Source organism: Anopheles funestus, chromosome 2RL, assembly GCF_943734845.2.
Source record: "Anopheles funestus chromosome 2RL, idAnoFuneDA-416_04, whole genome shotgun sequence".
In the NCBI taxonomy this organism is placed as follows: domain Eukaryota; kingdom Metazoa; phylum Arthropoda; class Insecta; order Diptera; family Culicidae; genus Anopheles; species Anopheles funestus.
In genome coordinates this window covers 67,499,725-67,521,439 of record NC_064598.1, presented here as the reverse complement: position 1 = coordinate 67,521,439, position 21,715 = coordinate 67,499,725, and the positions used below count along the sequence as shown (strand labels likewise).

Below are 21,715 nucleotides of genomic sequence, written 5' to 3'. Positions count from 1 at the left end.
CTCAGTTAACCGAACCCAAACCCGCTATTTACATTGGCATTATGTTCCCGTGGCCGCGTAATGCACGTTTCGTGTCGCGTAGTTTTTGTTGTTTTTTTTTGTCCTAACTTTTCTTCCCTTCTGTCGTGTTGGCCGGTGTGACGCGAGGCGTTTGTTTATCTTGCCTTTCTAATGTGTCGCCTCCGACATTGTGTCGTGGTCGCAATAGTGGTAGAATTTAATTAGTTTTCGGTTTCGTCTTGCTTTTTTAACGACCATTACCGGGATGTAGCACTTACTTATGAAATTTCCAATTTTTTTCCCATGTCCGATTTTTTGTAGTTGATGAAAGGATCATTTCGATCGCGTTGATGGATTGTTACAAAGCAACGTTTTTTAAATTAGGATGCTGTTAATAAACAGCTTAACAGTAGTGTCATTTGATGGGAACAATTATGAACCATTTCCAGTTGACTTTACTGTAAGAATGTCAATTAAAACGCATATATTATATACGAATAAAATTAAAACAATTCCAGAATATTTTTCGGAAAATTTCTTATTTGAAAATGATTTTTGGTGTATGGATTGTGACTGTTTCTTCTCTTAAAGCTATGTATAAACTCTCCTGCATTCCTCGACGTCATTGTTTCAAACGGAGGACAAGAATTGATTTTGATTCAAAAGCTTTGAAGTTGTTGAAATACAGATCGACAATAGTTTTAAAATATTTAATTGACTAAAAAAATTGAATTAAAAAGAGCCTTTGTTGGCTGATTACAAGTCAAATCTAATTTTGTTTGTATTAATTTAATTATAGAGGGTTGTAGTCAAATTGATTACAAAAGCTTTTAGTTTGGTTTGCATTTGTTCTGTTTAATTTTTGTTATAGATTTCTTTGGATTGGATTTTTATTTTTCTATGTTAAATGCTTTATAATTTATTTATACTATTTTCAATTACTATTTCTTGTTAGATAGTAGTTCTTGTTTTAAAAGAAAAAAAGTTTGAATTTTTAAATAAAACTATTTGAAACCAGAAAGGACATGCAAGAACTGGTTCTTTGTATGACTCATCGAAACGAATCCTGCAAAACGACCTGTACAGGTGAATCATTCGACAAGAAAATACTCTTGTTTCACGCTTCTTCGATACCACACACAATATCTGAAGCACCGTCCGCATAAAACGTTACAACCGTTTAGTGTATTTCCGACCGGTCGATTTGCTCAATGGTCGTAGTGAATGAAGCGCTGGGAATCGGCAATCCTTACCATTTCAACCTTTCGTCCTGGCTCTCTTCCCAACGTTTCACCGGATGGCGTAATTTTTCATGCATCACTGCATGTATTTAATTACCATAAATCCCAAAACTCATCGACCAACTCCGCACCTAGAGAGTGTGGAGGTTTGTTTGGTCACCCCAGGCTCCGGGGCCCAAACTCTCTAGGCCCGTGCAACCTACCGCAAGTGGAACAACGATAAAAGCAAACCACGGAACGAACGGAGAAAACCCTCAGCCGTCACCAGAATAACAGCGAATGAGCGGTTTTATGCTGTAAAAATATTAATTACCACATTTATTTACAGTAAATTAAGCCACAAAGCTACGTTTTATGGCGCATTCGGCCTGTGTGTTGGGATGTGTGTGTGTGTGTAGTCAGGATCTTGCTTGGGGTAAAAGGGAGATTTGGAGAAGATTTGCCAAGACCCGGGGCACGAGGTGGTTTCCACGGTTTGCGACAAAAACGTTGACTCGAGTTAAATCTTTCGGGTTTGCGCTGGGCAAAGGGAGAACAAATTGATCGGCCAGAGGTTTTCCAGAATGAGTTGCCCGCCCGTTTAATGAAGGTAACAAAGTGGATAACGGCAGGTCACCAACATCAGCATCAACCCACCATACAGTGATGTGCATTCGGTTGGCTTGTGATGTGCAGGTAGTTTATGGGGAGTAAGGAAACTGTACGAATCTTACTGCCATCCTCTGTTTGTCGGATATGAGCTACAGTGGACCATGTTTATGCAGCAAATCGTCCAAATGATTGATAATGATTCAAAAACTACCTTTTTTGGGGAAAATTTTACAATATTACGTCAAACAATGGTAGCAAAAATCCTTATTATAGAGTTACGTTTAATATTGTTTAATCTTTACTTTTCCTTTCGCTTTAAACAACCTCGAATGAGCAGACATCTTAATTTTTAAGAATTTTGTTTGTTACTATTACTTTTTATTGCATAAAATTAACAAAAGAAAACTTCTAATTTACTCAAAACATTTGCGATCTACATAGCAAATCCAGCTTCACTCTGTACTCATATTATCAGTACACACTTTCATATTAATTGTCATTTTCATACTCATACGTGTAGCCGATTGTTTAAGTTAATCTGAGCAGCATAATTTCATCCTGATCTGAAAGTATTATTGATCTGAAATGAACAAACTAACGTGACTAAACATGTCAAATTCATGCTTCCGGTAACTATCAAAAGACTAGCATGTTATGAATAATAATCCACAAATCACAGCAAAAATAAAACGTCAATTTATTTTTTGATTTCTAATTTAGCAGAGTACCAAAAAATATGAGTTACTGCGACATTCACTAAACGAAGTGAGTGGAGTTTAGTGGAGCAAAAAATCTACGGAGTGGATTCATGAATTCACTTCAACTCCCACGGATAAAAACCGGATTCAACTCCGAGAAAAACCGAAGTTGACTCTGAATTACTCCGGAGTCGATATCGGATTATTCCGGAGCTGAATCCAAAGTTAACTCCGCAGTAATCTTCGATTTTAGCTCCGGATTCAATTTCGCTTAGTGGGCGTAGTTGCTTTTCCATTCCGGCCGAATCCGAATAATCCGACTTCGAGTAAATTGAGTATGAACCCATCACAACTTGAAACCATTTTTTATTGTGCATATGACTAAAACATTTAACACTAGAGGCGACCGGAGAGATCGCATCGGCGTCGGTCTTTATCGGACAGGACCAAAAACCAAATCCCATTCGGACCTAATGAAGGTTTGAAGCTCTTGCAAACCAGGTTGGAAGTTTTTGAGGTTTATAGTGCCTCAAAAGTTGATAAGGTAAGCAATTAAAACTAAAAAAGGTCCTTTACTTAAACAGTTTATAACCAATAAAGAGAGGTGCCTGATGGTGTATGAGATAAACGGCACCGGTTCTACACTACAGGACCGGGGATCAAATCCCATCCGAGCCGTCCACGGTATCAAGGACTGACTATCCGACTACGTAGTAAAAACAAGTCTGGAAAGCCAGAAATGGTCAGCATGACCTGTGTAAGGTGGTCGTTAAGTCAAGAAGAAGAACCAATTAAGATGCGCAATTAGGGTATGAGGTGAGGATTTTCATAATATTATTTATGTAGCTCTATTCAAAATAGTAGCTTGATGGGTTGCAAGATATTTACAATCATATTTTCCCACTGTGCACTTTAACTCGTTCAGAAACGTTCAGATCCTACAGCAGTTGGCTCACCCGAAACGCCAACGCCTGTCCAGGGAATGCCGGACTCGGCGGAAGGAAACTAAGCCTTCCCGATGCGTATGCAACCAGACAGTTTGATGGGTTTCTCACGGTCAGCAAAATTTCTGCACCCCGTGTACAACCGTCGGATCGTAACCGCAACCTGATACGGGCCTGATGCTGTTATTGCCTTGTCGGGGCCCAGATGAAAATTAGCATGTTCATTACACCAATCATCCGTCTCTCAAGCAGCCGGTAATGAATGTTTAAGGGTGAATCGGATTGCTCTCGGCATTATGATTGTCATTACCTGTGCGGCTCATAACCGAAGCTAAACGCGGGGATGAATTTTAAAATGAAACCCAGCACACACACGCACACATTATCCATCCACGCGGTACACTTTAACGGCCGGGACGCATTACGGATGTCTTATGCGCTAATGGGCAGATTTTAATGATGAATTTAAGTAGGATGAAGGTTGTAAACAGAAACTAATTATCGCCCCAGTGGACTGTATCGTGAACTGATGTGTGTGTGTGTGTCTTCTTTACAATATTGCACAAGCAAGTTGTGCGGTTTCTCCCATAACAAGGAGCAATGTTTGATGTTAAACAAAAGCGAACACAATTTGTTACTGAAAATAGTAAAAATTCGTTCAAAATTTTTTTTAACTTGTTTAAGTACAAAATACAAATTTCTTTATTTGAAAATAAGATCTAGAGCAAATAAACATAATAACTCATATTTTATTACAAAGAATAAAATAAAATTCGAAGCAACTTTCAATATTAGTTATCACTTCTCGGCGTTCTTATCTTGCCGGGAAATTTGACCTATGAGTGTTTGTTTTTTGTAAAATTGTATTGTTTTATAAAACAAAAGAATTTCATAAATCATTTATGATTACTTAAAGGATTATTTCTAAGGAAAAATATCATTTTCCATCCATTACGCTTAAATGTAAGCGAACATCAATATAGATTTCATATCGACACAAAACAAAGCTTCACATTTTCTATTTGAACAACGACAAATCGCTTCCTATCGTTGGAAAAGCGGAGGAGCAAAAAATCCTAAACTCCGATGAGCCGTCAAATAGCTCGCGGCCCAGTGCACAGAGACTTATCAGGAAAATGTGTTGAAATTTATTTCCAAACTCACTGACTGCACCCCCCGCTTCAAGTCTCTCCTTCCACCCTGGGGCGAGGGTTTCATTTCTTCTAAATCCTCACCGTATAAGATGCTGCGAGATTTTTTTTCCATCGCTGGAATACACCGAACTGGGTGGGCCTAAATTATGGCCGAAAGTTTTGTTTGTTTCGAGTTTTATTTTTACGATGTCTGGTTTGTTCGGCAAAGTTTCCATATGTGCTGTTACTGCCGCCGACGCTGATGCTACCACTGTGCTTCAGCTTCTGGAAAATGAGCCGCCAGTCCAGCCCGGTACACCCGGGATTTTTTTTTTCCATTTGCCACCCTACTTGCAGGGCCGTCTCCAGTTGCGTTCATCGTAGTACAAATTATCCGACACCGGTTGGTGTGATTTTCCGCCCTAAATACTTGCCGCCTTTACACCCAGAACCGTTTGCCAGTCGCTCATATTTCGAGCAAAAAAAAAAAGATGGGGACAAATGAAGGGGGCCTTATGATGTTTTCGGGTAAGAATGGAGCCGGAAGGAAAGTATAATCGTGCGGAAAAAGTGTTATTAGTTATGCTATTGATCGTGCAAAAGGGGTCGAGACGATTGTGATGTTGCACTTAGCTTAATCAATCGGCAGATTAGACCGGCTTAGAAAGTTTCGTTGAAAGAAATTGCTTCCTGAAGTACTTATTTTGTTTCTTTTAATCAAGCTAATATGATTTGCTTTTTTGTTAGAATGGTTTTGTGAAATGGTCTAACCTCTTCTTGCAGTTTTTGCTTTTAAAATAATAAATAATGTGTAATTTAACGAGATGTTGAGAATCATCCATGAGATAGTATTAAACTTTTTTTTACTCGCTGTAAGTATTTATAATAAAATTTAAATTTTGCAAATTTAATAATTTATGCTTTCAGGTCTAATAATTTGAAATTGTCATATTAATAGGACAACCTCATTTGACCCATTTGTTAATGTATGAGAATTCAAAAGAAAGATAATTAACGGTTGTAGTTTACTTGAAGCTAATGATTTGGTTTTGTTTAATTTGAATTATTATTATTTCATGAATTTTTTTAGTAAATTATTTTACAAAATTCAGTATCATCACAATGTTTTTCTCTCTCTTCTTGGCTTAACGACCTCTAAGATCACGACGGCCATTTCTGGCAACGTATTATTGTATTGGCTTATTGGCAACTAAACTTATTTTTACTGCGTAGCTGGATGGTCAGTCCTTGATACGAAGGGAAAGGTTCGGATGGGATTTGATCCCCGCTCCTATCTTGTGGATCGCCACCGTTTATGGCATACACCAACGGCCGCCCCATCACAAATCACGTATCACAAATAGTATAAATCGTATATTTTAAATGTTTTTAACATTTTTGTTTATTCATTAGTAACGGCCTGGGTGTTCTTAACATTTTACATGAAAATATACTTTCTAAAGAAATAATAAACATTATAGAAAAATAAAATAAGTAAGTAAATTAAAAAGTTACTTAGAGGAAATTTTAATTGTTGTAAATAATAAATAAACATAAAAAGGAAACATGTTTGCTTGTTTGATTATTTATCAAAAAATACCTTGAATAGGCAGTTTATTTAAAAAAAGATTTAAACTGCAAATCTAAACAAAATAGCACAAAGAGTGAAAGATTTGCTCGAAACGATATCCGTTAACAAACTCCCGATGGCAACAAGTGCACTGAGCTCCATCGACGAAAGAACCTTATATCTCGGCGCTGTGACTTAATCGTACAAGTGCATCGCAGTTCGGGCCTATAGGGCCTAGACACGATACGCGACCGTATGCATTCACGACGGCACTAATTAGCTCTTGGTCGATGAATAAATTTTTGCCCTTCTCCGGAATGGGGCAGTGGTTGTTTGTTTGCCGGCGTTTGCCCTACCGCAAGAGGTGACATATGGGGTGGAAATGTGCCGCTTTTCAGCACTCACCAGCACCAGCCGCTTGGCAAGTGGAAAATGTATCGATGTCATCGTCTGCCTCGAGAGGCTGTATGCGGCTTCTTGCTTTAGTACAGTAACTGTGCGCATCTGTAGTACACTCGGCCACGATACCATCGATCGCAAACGCTCATGAATATGCGCGCCCCGTTTGACCCTTCGCGATGTTCTTTTTTGCCTTTTTGCTAAAAGGGAAGTCTACAGCAAATCTGCAAGGGATGAAAGGGACAACGCAAAAAAAAACGGGACACACAAAAGCTTCACGTCAAAGCGACGCTTTTCGATGCTCATTTGCGGGCCCTTTCAAAAGCTACTTAGGACACTGCTCTCAGATATTGTCGATCTTTGCAATTTTTTTTTTGTATCTGTGCTTCCCGATGCACTCGTGCGTCAGTCAAGTGTGCGCATCATTACTCTTCGTCTTTGGGGCGCTTGATGGAAAGGTCTTTTTAAACACTTCTGGGTTATTGGCACAAGCATCGTTAGCCACCATAATGGTTGGGCGATGGCTTTTGGTGAATGTTATTCGTCGATTTGTCGTGAATGGAAAATGATTAAAAATGTGCACTTTTACATACTTGCCTCGGTTGGTGAAAAGTTATTTATAGACGTTGGAGAAATCATGTGTTTGCGCTTGGACGACGGCAACCGATTTTAATAGCTCTTTGTGTAAATTTACGTACAATAAAATTAGCAGCACGATAGTAAAATTACTACTTGGCCAAATTTATTTATTTCTCTTATTTTTTCTATATACGATACAATCGTTGCCATATGGTTTTCTAGTGAAAATTCAAAAGACCATTTGTGTCATTTAAAACAAATTAAAAATGATTGCCTTTAATGGTTCGTTTTCATTTTATAATAATTAATAAGGGATAAAAAATTATTTAATATCTCTCTCTTGTTGGCTTTAACGACCTTACAAATCGTGCCGACCATTTCTGGCTTACTAGACTTATAAGTCGGATAGTCAGTCTTTGCAACGGGGAGACGGTCCGGATGGAATTTGAACCCGGTATTGCCGTGTGGACCGGCGCCGTTAATCATATGCACCATCGGGCTACTCCGAATATTTTATATCTACTGAAATTATTTACATTGTTTTCATTATTTTATAATAATTCGTTTTGATGTAATTTTCTCTCAACTGCTTTTCATATTTTTCTTGACTCTTTTTGTATATCTTATTTGTGTAGCTGTATAAAGAGTCGTTTTATTCCTAGTTCTTAAATCAATATCGGTATAATAAAATATTACAAAACGTTGTCATTTTCTTTGCAGTATCATTGCTTACAAAACATATTAAATGATAACAGTAGATAGGAAAATAAGAATAAAACATAGTAATAAGAAAATTAAATTTAAAGCGTAAAAGATAAATTAATCAATACGTGTAATACGTGATTTTGAGGAAAACATCAGGAATCAGTTAGAAAAACAGTAGATTTGATTGGATTTATGAGAAATTTAAGAAATTTTTATCGAGCGATTAATAGAACACTAATGAAAATAATTAAATAAATCCTATGTTTAATGACCCTTAACATAAATACGTCTTACACCGACTAACCAGAACTATAGCAAAGGTCACCCATACAAAAAAATGGCAAAATACAAAAGGATTGGCGAGGATAAAAAAAATTCCGCTAGAACCTTCCGTCACACCTTTCTGGGTCATTGTCTGCTGTTCACGGGCCACAACTTCGCATAAGGAACATCATTTTCTACAGATACTTTTGAGCTGTTTGGCCAATAATTTCAACCTACAAGGGGAACGAAGGTGATCTCCCTTTGCTCGCGATCTTCTTGTTTAAATTTTGCTGTATGTTACGGAGATTTTTGGCTGCTGTAAGGTGACCATTAAAAGGAACTCCAGATAGGAGAATTTATAAAAGATCCCATATCGACTTCATCTGGCTTTGGTGTGACATCCACCATTTTAACACAGTTTCGAAACGAGTTGCCTTATTCTTTTCGCAATGGCTTTTACAAATTAACAGAGGTGAAATTTTATCCGTGCACTAAAGGATACCTAGAAATTAAAACTCAAACACTCAAACCTCAAACTCAAACTACTATTCGAACTCAAACGTACTAATAGATAGTAGGGAAATATTATGAAAAATTTTCTAAAATTAATCCTTTTTATAATGTATGACTTACAATGACTGTAGATGTAGTTAACAATAGGAATAACAAAGGTTTTAACATGTTATTAGATGTTATTACGCCAAGAAGGAAGGGTAGAGCGATAAAGAGAGAAGAGAAGAGAAAAAAGTCTAATTAGACAATGATTTGAATAATTCAAAATGTGTGAAAACATTAATCGCTTTCAAAGGATGAAAGACAATCAATACATTTTTTACTTACTAATCGTATAATGTTAAAAAAAACTTATTATATAATTAAATCATAACAATTATAAACAGTGAAAATAAAGAGATTTATTAGAAGTCTTCGAGCTCGTTCCACATCTCGAACTCGGTTTCTTCTTCTCAATCTGAAGATATATTTTGGTCCGTATAAGCCCTTGTGCTCTTTACGACATACCAGTCTCGTGTGTATCTTATAAAGACGCACTTGCCGCATTTTTTTACAAAGATCTATTTTTGCGCTCACGTGCACAACTGTCGGCACATCTCGCATAGGAGTTTTACACATCTTCACTGATCGATCGCATCAAAAATATGATTCTTGCCATTCCTAGCATTTTTCTATTTTATTTTTTTAGTTTTAAATTTCCACCTTCTCACATCCCTCTCTCTCTCTCTCTCTTTCACTCTCTGCCCTCGTGTCAAAAACGCATTTGTTGCTGGCGATTGAAGAAAATCAGGTTTTCGCTTGATTTCAATTCGGTTCCTTCCCTTTGATCTGGTCGGAAGCATTTGGAAAGGGGTGTCGATTTGGGTGTGCAGGATTTGATCACAGCACAGCATCCAAACCGGCGGGCAAATGCCAGACAGACAGGAAAAAAACAGCAGCCAAACTGCTTCCATATCCGGGGGCAATATTACCGTGATAATTTGTGTTAACGATCACGGCGGTAGTGGATATACGGGCCATTTCAAACTATTTTTTGCCGTTTGTGCCTGTGTCCCGGGCACACACGGCAGGTTGATTGGATATCGACAAACGCAAGATCGCACACGAGGAAACGCACGAGAAATTGATTTCCGACCGATTTCGAAAAGCAACAACACGGCCCAACAGTTTCAATGTTCTTGACCACACGCGGCCAACTTTGCGGACCGCGATCGCGGTGGACCACCGGCTAATTAGTTGCGTTTGCAAACCTGTGGCCATGCCGTCTGAACTGGTTCCAGTGAAAATGTCAACGGCACTGACACGATTGGCACAGTTTTGTATGAAATTTATGCGATTCTTGCTTTCGGTTTTCTTTTTTTCCTGTTGCGGAACGGTTGGGCAGAATATATTTAGCAGCCGCAGGTGCCACTCGAGTAGAAGGTATATTAAGATGTATGGTTTGAAGTGATACGTGATACGTTGTTGTTTTTTTAGCGACATGCATCGGAACAGAAACAGGAATGCGTTTTTCTTCAACTGCAACAATGTACCGGTGTGGTGCGTTTTGTGTCAATCGAAAATATGACAACATTTAAAAAGATATGTTATGGTTTTGATTAAGTAGTTGAAACTCATAAAATTAAATTTAAAAAAATCATTTAAAAGAAAATTTAAAGTATCATTGCAAAAATAATTAAAATGTACTTTGTTAAGCATGTTATAAGACAAAATCACGTAATAACAAAATTATAAATAAATATGAAATTTTAAAATGGTTGAAATTATAAATTCTTTTAATAAAACCAGATATATGAGCATTCTTCAACGAATAAAAAGAATAACTTTTTAATATCTTTTCACTACATTTAAGAAATACTTTGACGACAAAGTGAGATGTATACTATTTATAAGCATTTTGTTACTATTTTAATTGTGATTAATTTTCCTGTATTGTGCATTAGAAAAATATGTTATATTTTTATATGAATTAATTTGTGCTATTTTGAGGCTAAATAAATGTGGTATTATTTAGAATTAAATTTATTCTGTTCGTTTTACATTTTTTTCTGTAAAAGGCACATAATAACCGTGTTTGTTTAACGATATGAAAGGCATATGAAATATAAAGCATACTTCCATATTATCTCTATGAGAGTGTTTCTTTTGCTAATCACCTTCTGTAAAGCTATACGGCAAGACACAAGGATTTTTATTAATTTATTTATTTGTTTATTTATATGTAATTATTATGACGTTTAGCCGTACAGTCCGCCACAAAAGGCTGAAATGTGTACAATTTTCACAAGGCATTTCCTCCTTTTCTCGGGCACAACCGGTTGAAATAAAAAAAATGTTTTTTGTATATTTTTCAGGATTGAATAAGAATTTTACATGTTGTTAATAAAAGACAATTGAATAATATTCAATCCACGCACCAAAATGCGGCAAGATGTCAAGAAGGCGTGTCCAAACGATTCAAATGCCTATTGCAGCTCACTAACTGCCATCTCATCGATTTGCGATTGCTGATTGGCAACTTTGGTTTACGCACTAAGAGTCCTTCCTAAAATTAAACACACTCCATGTGTGTGTGTGTGGATGTGTGTGTGAAGTACAAACTACCCATTAACCCACCCTCTGCGGGGTGAGAGTTTGCAATAGTAGCATAAGTAGCCGCAGTAGGAGCGAACTGTTGTTTTTTTTAAAGAAAAACAACAACAAAAAACCCGAGCAAATTACGCATCAACCGACGTCAGCCGCATGGTGATGGAGAAATATTTTTATGATTTTGGATAATCGTAAATATAAACAAAGCAGTGAGCGTGCCCCGGAACAGCTACGCTGTAGCATGGACCCGAGATCGGTACATTGGGTAGATCAGTTCAGATGCAGATTGTACTAACACAAAATGTAAGCTAAAACGCTTGCACAACCTTAACTTCATCCACTGCGAGTGGTACGGGTTGATTGAAGTCATCAACTTAAATGTCTACAGCAGGAACCATTATTGGCTTCAGCAGGTATCAGAGCTCAATGGGCCGAATGGGACGCAACCATCGGCTCAATTATCCTTGACAACATTTTCACCCCATGGTGCTGACCTTCTCCCCTCCACGCCCCCCCCCCCCTCCCCTTGATCAGCCTTTGCCGTAATTATTTAATCACTTGGCCGTATAGAAATTATTTAAAATTAATTAACATTCATTACAGCGTTTAATTAACAAACAGTCTTTGCGGAAAGTTGCACCGACACGACAAACAGTCCTACCTTGCTTAATGGGGCTGCTCCAGCTTAATGCCGTTTCCATCCGTTTCGTTTTTTTGTTCTTTTCTTTTCTCATGCTCAGTCGACATAAATCCATTGCTTTTCATTACTCCTTTCCAACCAGTCCAGGAAAATGCGTGCGTTTTATCCTTCTTAAGCCGCTTTTTGCTGTCGACAAGCATTAAACGGTCTGGTCGTAATGGTCAGATGCATGGATAGGAAGATAAACAACGCAACGTACTAGTGCCACCCTCAACACATTCGCAACAACGTTCACGATGATGATGATGATGATGTCGATGATGCTGTCGATGCTAATTTATGAAACATTGCTTATAAATAAGCCACAAATTAGCTCATTATGACATCGCACCGATGCCAATCATTGGACAAGGGAAATGGTTTTGGCACACGACGGCCTGACGCACTTGTGCTGGTTTGGTGTGTGTGTGTGTGCGCGTGTGGTCAACGAATCCCTTTTACGTTACGGTGCGTTACGTGCACTTATGCTTATGTCGACGGGGGGGACCAAGGGGATGGGGCCAGTAACTGTTAACGAGCATGGTTTCATTAGCTCGACAGAAAACCTCCCACAAAGCTTCGGCAAATATATCCGCATCTACGCTAGTCGAAAATGTGGTTGATGTGCACTTCTGATGTAAAGTGCACGTTTAATGCAAACGTAAGGATTAACGAGTCAAGTGTGTGTTTGTTGGTTGTGGCCATTAAAAGCTATTTCCAGCCTATCAGCTTTAGAGATGGGATGCTGCACTGGGCATGGAAAACAGTATGATATATGTTATGCATAGGATTGGAATTTGTAGTACAATTCATGTGCATCGATTCAATCAGCATAATGGAAATCAATGTATGTGTGTTAATTTTCCTCATAAACTGTTCAGTTTAATGCGCCCGAGTGTTGATGTGTTTTGCTTGCATTCAAGCGTTTGATAAGGTGACAGCATACAATGCCTAATCTACTAGAAAGGTTCACGTTTTCTTTACCAATAATGAGAATGCCGTCGAATAGAGACATAATAACAATTTTCATAAAACATTTGTCACTGAGAAACTAGGTTGTTTAACGAAATATTAATCTTGAAAATAATAACAGATGCGCAAATGTTTTAAAGTAGCTAAAAATATAATGGCAAAATTCTTCATATAACATGTCAAATTCCATGAAAATGTAAACTTAATACATTTTCTAGAAAACCAATTTTAAATGTAGGTTTAAACCATAACAAAAAATTTACTCCAAAAAGACACCTTAGAATGAAATGTATCTGAACTTCTCAACAAAACTATAAAATATAATTATATTTGTTTCACAGGATTTTCTCCTATCTCCTTAAAAGCAAAAAAAGGAAATGAAAAAAAAAACAAGAAAAGAAAAACAATTTAAAACTTTTAACCTAGAATTGTTAACATATTTAAGAGTAGTTTTTGTTAGTTATTTTATAGATAGCTTCGAAGAGGATTATAAATTAATATTTTTTGTAGTTCACATTCTAGACTAGAGACGTAAAAGTCATGCATCAACTAATTAATTTTTTTTAACACTAGAATCGGATAGTTAGTAGTAATTCTTTTCCTCTACTACAAGCTTTATGCAAAGAAATAATAAACAACAATCATAAACAAAAGAGAATAAATAATCAATGTAACTTAAAGCAGTTGGTTATCAAACAAATAAAGGATATCTGTAAAAGGAAGAGGAAAGTAATTTTGGCAGAACCATAAACCTTTTCATTTTTGAATGAATGAAAAAAAATATTGGTAAACAGAAACCAAAAACATGAAAACTGTCGAGCAAATTAACTATAAAAAAAACTTTTAAAAGCTGTATAGTTTTTTAAAGTTTTGGAAGTGTAAATTATGTTTAGATAAGTAAATAAATAAACAAATTCAGTTGTAATATTGTCCAACATCAAAAATAAATGTAATTAGAAACAAATTGATACGCTTATCAATTACCATCACTGGAAGTTTGTTAATAAACTAATAAACTTGTCCATAAATCATTCATTGTAGTTACTGTCTCAATGTTTATAATATGTAAAATAAATTTAACAAAACATTTCCGCCTATAATTGAATGCAAATGCAAAATCTCTGAAAATCATGTTTTAAGTAGGGATTAGAATTACATACTTCCATGCATTTCATTTAAATGGTACATAAATTATACAAACTGAATAAAGCGATGAATGAACCAGCAAATATATTAGGTATCATTGATTGCATAAAATTATTTATACATCATACGCATGAAGTTAATTCATTGAAAAGTTGATGAAGCTTCATTTCACAGGTATGCAACATAAAACCGGCCAACATTTTGCAAAGAAAAAGTTCTTGTTCTTCTGTTTTGCAAGCTTAAGTTAATTATGATCTCACAATTGAACCTCACTTCACAAGAAGATTTAGGAATCCTGCGTAAATATCCCTCAGTTTATCCCTAGCTTTGACTACCAATTTCATTCAAAAATTAACCACCATAATACCATGCCACCACCATACCCCATGTTCCACAAAGAAAATGGCCCTAATTTGTTAAACAATTCAAATTACCCTCATTACATCGACGCCTTCTTCATCGCAAAGTACACAAGCATGCAAAAACATGGCCAAGGATAATGGGGGACCCCATCCTGGTTAGGGTTTTTTGCCCTAATAGGGGTGGGAGAAAGAAAACACAACCGGCAAATAAAAGCATTACAATAGAGAGACCCTTCGGGAGGCCGTGATTTGTCGACATGGCTAGCGGCTTTCTGCCAATTATTTCGCAAATAATGGAAACGCTTCCTAAACGGTTGCTGTGTACGAGCGTTTATTTTTTGCCATTTTTCATTTTTTCTCTCTCTCTCTCTCTCTCTCTCTCTCTTCTCTTCATGAAGTGGTGTTTATAATGTATGGAAAAATCGAAACGAAAACTCAACGCCCCCTCCGGGTAAGCCGCGCGTTACTGGCAAACAATATGCGGGTTGGGATTCGAGATTTTCTTAAAATCACAATCCAGCTTATGGTTGTTTCCTTGTTTTGTTTTCTGTTCCCTCTACTGTTCCGTTCATCTGTTTTTTTTTCTTCGTTTTACAACATTGTTTATGCTGCATGAAAGTACGCATAGTATGTGCGATATGGTGGGGCGTTTTATGCTGCGTTATGCATCTCGCGATATGTTTATCCGCCCTTTTTGCCCATTCTGCCCAATTTCTGCCAGCAGGATCTGGAACATGGTAGATAGATTTCGGCGGATTTAGCTGCCTAATAATAACCGAGTCCGCTCACATACCGACATAAACGGAGCGCGGCATAATTCGGTTTATTTTGTTTTTTTTTGTTGTTGCCGGAAATCTGATATTTTTATTTCTGCCAAACAGTGGCAACCATCTCCACCGAGATGAATCGCCATAGCAACCGAATAGAGCCTTCAGCCTTCAGCTGTGTTTGTGTGTATATGTTTTTTTTTATTTGTTATTTTTCGCTGCTTTGTGTTTCTCCCCAATTGCCTTATTTGATCTTATCCTGCACCTTTCTCAAAAACGCGCGATGCAGTGGATGTGGCAGTTTATGCGTTTATGAGTGAGTTTATGCTTCTTTTTTTATTTTTGCTTTTCTCCTTTTGACAAGGTCTCATTTTTTCTGTTGCACTGTTTGCTGCATTTTTTTCTATTTCTGTTTTTCTGTCATACCACAATAAGTTCATATTTCAGAGCAAATTTGCAGTAATACCACTTACGTGTTTAAAAGTGGATTTTATTTGTGCTGGACTTATTGTGGGAGAGAAAGTCACTTTTTTGTAAGTCGCTCCACACCACAGCTTAGTGTGACGTGAGATATATTTTCAAACACACTAAACACTTTATGGGTGTGATTTAATCGATAATTTTATCATTTAGCAGACAAAAATCCAATCCAATCGCGTACAGCGGTCTAGGTTCACTTTCTGCTGCAAGAGTCCTCTAATCCGCACATGGTTCTGCCATTATCCAGGCCTTTCGGGTGGACGCATCATCGCCATTGGTTCATCTTAGTTTTAGCCAAACAGCTCCCTCGCCCACCTACCCCCCCCACCCCACCCCCCAAACTTCAAGTATAAGAACTTGAAGGACTTTACGGGCTTGGCCTTTCGGTAACATTCTCATGACATCACTAGCCCACCGGAAACAAGCGAGTCTAATTCGCTATATAATTATGTGTTCCTCATACATCCCATAGTGTTCGTCATTGGCAAACTCTACTGTTTTGGTTATCTGGTTATCTGCAAAAAAATACTCTTCGTTAAAATTGTATTCCCCGAGGTATTTTAATATTGCTTTTTTGCCTTTTGGTGCCTTTTTAAGAGTTTTATGTTTTAAAGTTTTTATAAAGATAGATAGTTTTTACAAAGATAACTAAATGAAAATAATCCTATTGGTTTTTGGAACAGGTTTCGAAGGAATGATGCATTCAATTTGGATTAAGTTTTTGTACCACTCAGTTGTAATTGATTAATTTAATTTTGTAATTGGTTTTCGTTGCACTAATCCTTATTATCATAATAAAATCTGAACAGCACAGCTGCCATTACTGAACCACTATTAAATTTTTTCGCAAAAGCATATTTTACTGCACGTGTACAAGCTTTAGTAGCACACAAAGCCAAATTTCCTTTCAAGAAGAGACTTCAACGGCGTAAATTCTTAGCAAAAGAAGGCATGGGTGTTTCAATATTCATATCCACCCACCTTGTAATCAAATATTCCCATCTCTTTACGCACAGCATTGCACAATTTCTTGTGTTAAGCCCACCGACAAATGTTATCATCGAAAAACCACAGCTTAGTAGCTTGTGTCCACCCACCGCAAAGTTAGCGTATAAATACTTTATTAAACGCTTCGCTTGCAACTTGCTCGTTCAAACCTTTTCTGAGCTCCTGTTGCATAAATCATGCATTCGATTGACTGGCGAAACTGGAACGGTCTTAGGGGAGGGGGTAGTGAGCCCCCACAGGCGGATTTTGTGACTTCAATTTGAGTTTCCGGCGTACATGTAGTAAACATGAGTACAATCGACAAAACCAGCAACCAAACAACATCTGGTGCTAGTGATCTTCCCCCCCCCCGAACGGTTTATCGCGTAAGCTTATCTACTTGCTAAGAAAATTCTCCATGCCTATGTCCATGGGTTTCTTCAAAATCCAACATTACATCTGGTGTCTTCAACGTTTGAATTGCTATAAGCTTTTGCTACACTCTGATTCCATAACCCACACATGCTACCTATATTTATCCTTGCACACGATGAGTTTTATTTTGTTTAGCTTCTAACCTTTTGCTCCCAATGCTATCGAAGCGAACAAAAAGGACGCACGTGTTGTCGTTTACCCCTGTCACACAAAGAGGCCAGGCAAAAACAGACACATCTGAAAACTTCCAAACAAACCTTGATCTGTCGTCAAACGGTTCCTAATCCTCGTTACGAATCGAATGAGATACGGGTTGAGGGGAGGGGGAGAAGGGTGGCACAAGCGTAAGAACATCTTCATATCCTGGAAAACCGCGTTTCCCCCAGGGGAACTGACAACGTTACCCCGCGCGCACACACTATTATCGACTTTACACGCGCCCGCAAAGTGTTGTCGTCGTCGCCGTCGTCGTTGTTTGTCGTCAAAACGTGAACTGATATTTTATTTATTGTCACCGCGCGGCACTACGTCTGCCTGCGTTTTTGTTCGAAAAACGTCCCATTCCCGGGGCCCATGGAAACCTTTAAGGTTAAGGCGTTTCGCTTGTTTTATAGCTTCGTACCGTAAGTAACGCCACAACGTGTTCACCACCTTTTCGCCGGTTTTCGCCGCTTTTTGGGCAACCGGGAGTGTGTGGTGGTGGTGGTGCACCCCCTTGGGTCAAATAAAACCCCGTCATCGGATCCTTCATTCGTCCGGGGTAGTCGATTGTTTTTTTTTTGCTGTCTCATTCCCTTCTTACACGCTGCAACGGCCACCAACACGACAGACCGTACAACGGAGCACATAAAACACATCTAATCTGTCTAATGTTATTACGGCGTATTACGTACTCCTCCCCCGAGGCCAGGGTGGAACAGTTACACGGCGAATCCTTATTTCTGTTTTTCCCCCAGGTTTTTTTCTTCTTCTCTTGTTCGGTCTTACCAGCTTGTCTATGCTAGCAGGGACAGCATCCCTAGCCATGTTTTGTTTGCTGTTAGGCATCCGAACCTTTCATAGGCTCGATATCTCATTTCATCAAGAGAGGGTACGCCTAATGGAAGGATGGTGATGTGGTTTCGAAGGTATTAATATGTTGGATTTGATAAACAAACTCTTCATTCGGCTCATTACTCTTCGGTTTTCACGTTCTGTCATGCTGATCAGTTCATCTCGTGTGAGCTTGAAGTCAGGTATTTTGAATGTATTTTATACAGGAACTGATACTTTACTTTGATAAAATCCCAAAATATCTTCCTTCGCACATTTGTAATTACTTCAAATTAAATATTGCTGAACAGATTTATTTTTACAGGAGTTTTCTCATCAAATCTGATCTTGACGTGTCAGTTATAATGTTTATAATGGCATTAAAATGAGATTATGTGTGTTTAAAATATCGAATTATGCTTCTTTTATGGGAAAACAATCTCCAAACACTACTTTAAGCCACTTAAGAAGGATACTAAGTATGTAATTGCATACTTTTAGGCGTTTGTGAACTTAATAAACGAATTCAAACGTCACATGAAGCATTTGTGATGTGAAGATTTTGTTTAAAAAAGAAACAAAAATTTTAAAACCATTTCAAAGTATTTTAGCAAGTCTGCTTACAGTTACTATATAAAATTACACATAAAAAATTACAAAAAAATTACATAAAATATTTGTACTCTTTTTACCACTAAGCCGATCATGCCTAGAAAGCCCACAGGGATGTCGAGAGTATAATAGACATGGTCACCGAGTTGACTATTTTATTCAAACATTTAATTGACTAATTGAACATTTTATTGAATTCGATAGAAGCAATATTGCTGGTTGTTATACCTTTTGCCTCAACTTGCAACCCTTGCTCAACAATTTTATTGAACAAGTCAATCTTCCACATAAAACAATAGCTCGATAAACATATCAATTATATCGTGGAAAACTCATTTAATCTAACCTTGATACCCTCTAATGAAATGCAGTAAATTCTGCTTAATTTTTTGTATAATCCTTCCTAAAAACTAATGAAGATTACGATTTCTGCTTCAAGAGAACAGCGTCAAAATGTTCTATTTAAATTTTTAAAAACCCCCCTCTCCGATTTCATATATTGAGTGTATTTTTTTTCTTCTTTGTATACTCACAGAGTAAATTTTCAATAACCATTCATATTTATTCAGTACCATCAAACATTGATCCTTCGAGAATATTTCCCATTTTCGACTCATTTTCACAATCATCCACACTCCCCCTTCGTGTCGGTCGGATGGTCAATTTTTGATTGCATTTTTACGACCCCAAAAGTCAACGGTCGGAACCGTGTGTCGAACGGTTTTATAGGATAACCATCTGTGGTTGTAACGAACTACACGGCCGCGGTGATGTCGTTTATGGGCACATGAAAATGCATTGGTTTCGCTTTCCAATATTACCTCTATGTTTGACGATAGGAGGGAAATGAACAAAGAAAAAACTTAAACGTAAAAACCAGCAAAACGCTGAAATGATGAGGAACGATGATATTAAAAATCGTTGCACAGTTGTTCGGTGATTTTATCCTGCTGTGTGCTAAAGTGTTCCACACGGATCGGTAAACGGTTTTTCCGCTGGAAACGAGCGTCCATTTTTCGGTGGCAATTCATTAACTTTTACGAACTTAAAATATACCGTCCCGATTTTTTGTGTCCTCATACTAATACATAGCACGTTTTTTTTGCAATTTTCCCTTCATTCTGACAGGATTAACACGGAATCAACTCATTCCCGTTCCCATTTTTTACGTGTGAGGTCCTGCCCTTCCCGCAACTCACAACGATGAGCGGCGGACACTAGGAAGACCAACCGTAATCCTCACCAAACCATCTACCAGACCACTACGCGACTATAGAACGATCTGCAGCAAACCATGGTCCAGCAAGTGGAGGTTCGTTCGTTTGGCTTGCGACTTCCCCACTCCACGTGCCATCTGGCGGCCGATCGTGTCGTACCGAGGCGAATGCTGCAACTGCTGCTTTTGCTGCTGCTGTACTGTAGCAGGTTTGCCGATGGTAGCTGGTGGCGCATTGCCGACCTATCGCTGGATCCAGCACACTTCCATCGGGACAATCGGAGCTATGAGCTGTGTGGCGATACGACTTTTTTCACGGATCATCAGCGTGACGCCTGTTACAATAATCCGGAACTGTTGAAGGTATATGGTTATTTAGTATTTGTTTCCGCTAACCTCATCTAAATCGTATCTCTTCTTTCCAGGTGATTGTGCATGCAGCCAACACGGCTAAATATGAGTGCCAAACGTACTTTCAGAACTATCGCTGGAACTGTTCGGCGAAACGTGGTTCCAGCATACACTATGGGAATTTCGACGACAAAGGTAGGTCGTCTCTTTACAGGTTTTTTGAGGGTATATTTATTAATTGACTCTTTCAGCGAATTGTTGAATTATACAGAAGGGGGCGTCGCACATGTTTAACAAAAGTATCCAATTTTAAACTGAAAGAACTGACTTATTTTTTTCTTTCTTCGCTTGTCGTAAAGTAATTAGAAAATGGCAGATTCTAATTCGACATCTGATTTTCAGTTCTTTTAAATTGCTTAAAACAACAGCTCTATGACTGACGCTTGTAAGGAGTAATGTAGAATGGCTACATCAGACAGCATAACACATTTGTAACAAACATAATCAAACATCGAACAGAATTGTTTTCCATGATCGATTTCACTTCTTTCATTTTGTTAGCTGATCATGCTAAACTATCATATCGTTATACTAATTTGAAACAAAACTGTAAAGGAATCATTTTATTCTAAGTACACTTAGGGTAATAAAGCGAAGAAATAATCTTAGTAAAATAAATTCACTTTAAAGTTAACATGTTTATGTAGATTAGAATCTTTTCCCTATTCTGTTTTGTATTCCCCATCTTTGCCATCACTTGTAGGGAATCGTGAGACGGCCTACCTAAGCGCAATCAATTCTGCTTCCCTAACCTGGACGATCACACGTTTCTGTACGAAGGGCGAACTGACAACCTGCCAGTGTGATCGCATTATACGGAGCAAGCATAGCAACAAATGGACCTGGGGCGGTTGTTCCGAGGATATCAAGTATGGTCTCAAGCAGTCACGCTCGTTTACGGACCCACAGGAGAACAAAACCACGAGCTTTGGGCTGATGAATCTACACAACAACGAAGCAGCACGACGAGTACGTAAGTTTATGTGTCTTATGTGCTTGAGGTAACGAACTGTTTGATTTGTCAAACAGTTATGAAATGTTTCTTTCACGAAAGATAATCACAAATTAAGGACATCCGTAAAGTTCCAACGATACTCGTAAAAGTACCAATTTTGACAGTAGAAACGAATTAAATGACATCAAATTTTACATTTTTAATATTAACGAATAAAACTTAGCTGTATTCTACTTAACATATGTATGATATTTAATTCCCCCTTTCCACAGATATTACGCTCAAGGATGGAGAAAGTCTGCAAATGTCACGGAATGTCCGGATCATGTACGACACGTGTCTGCTGGCGACGACTACCGCCCATGAAGCTGATCGCTGACACGCTCGGTTCCATGTTCGATGCAGCGGCACAAGTAAAGGTATTTATTACACGGT

The 21,715-nt window shown here is 37.9% G+C and overlaps 1 protein-coding gene across 3 annotated transcripts in view; it reads left to right on the top strand.

Moving 5' to 3' along the window:
- LOC125764879 (protein Wnt-1-like) overlaps positions 1-21,715 on the top strand; it is a 28,905-nt gene that overhangs the window by 4,619 nt on the left and 2,571 nt on the right. For all 3 annotated transcript variants that reach the window (XM_049429525.1, XM_049429523.1, XM_049429524.1), the window contains exons 3-6: positions 19,827-20,277; positions 20,340-20,460; positions 21,029-21,294; positions 21,553-21,699. In XM_049429525.1, the coding sequence (XP_049285482.1) occupies positions 19,993-20,277; positions 20,340-20,460; positions 21,029-21,294; positions 21,553-21,699 (819 nt within the window). In that variant the 5' untranslated portion in view covers positions 19,827-19,992. The remainder of the gene's footprint in view (positions 1-19,826; positions 20,278-20,339; positions 20,461-21,028; positions 21,295-21,552; positions 21,700-21,715) is intronic.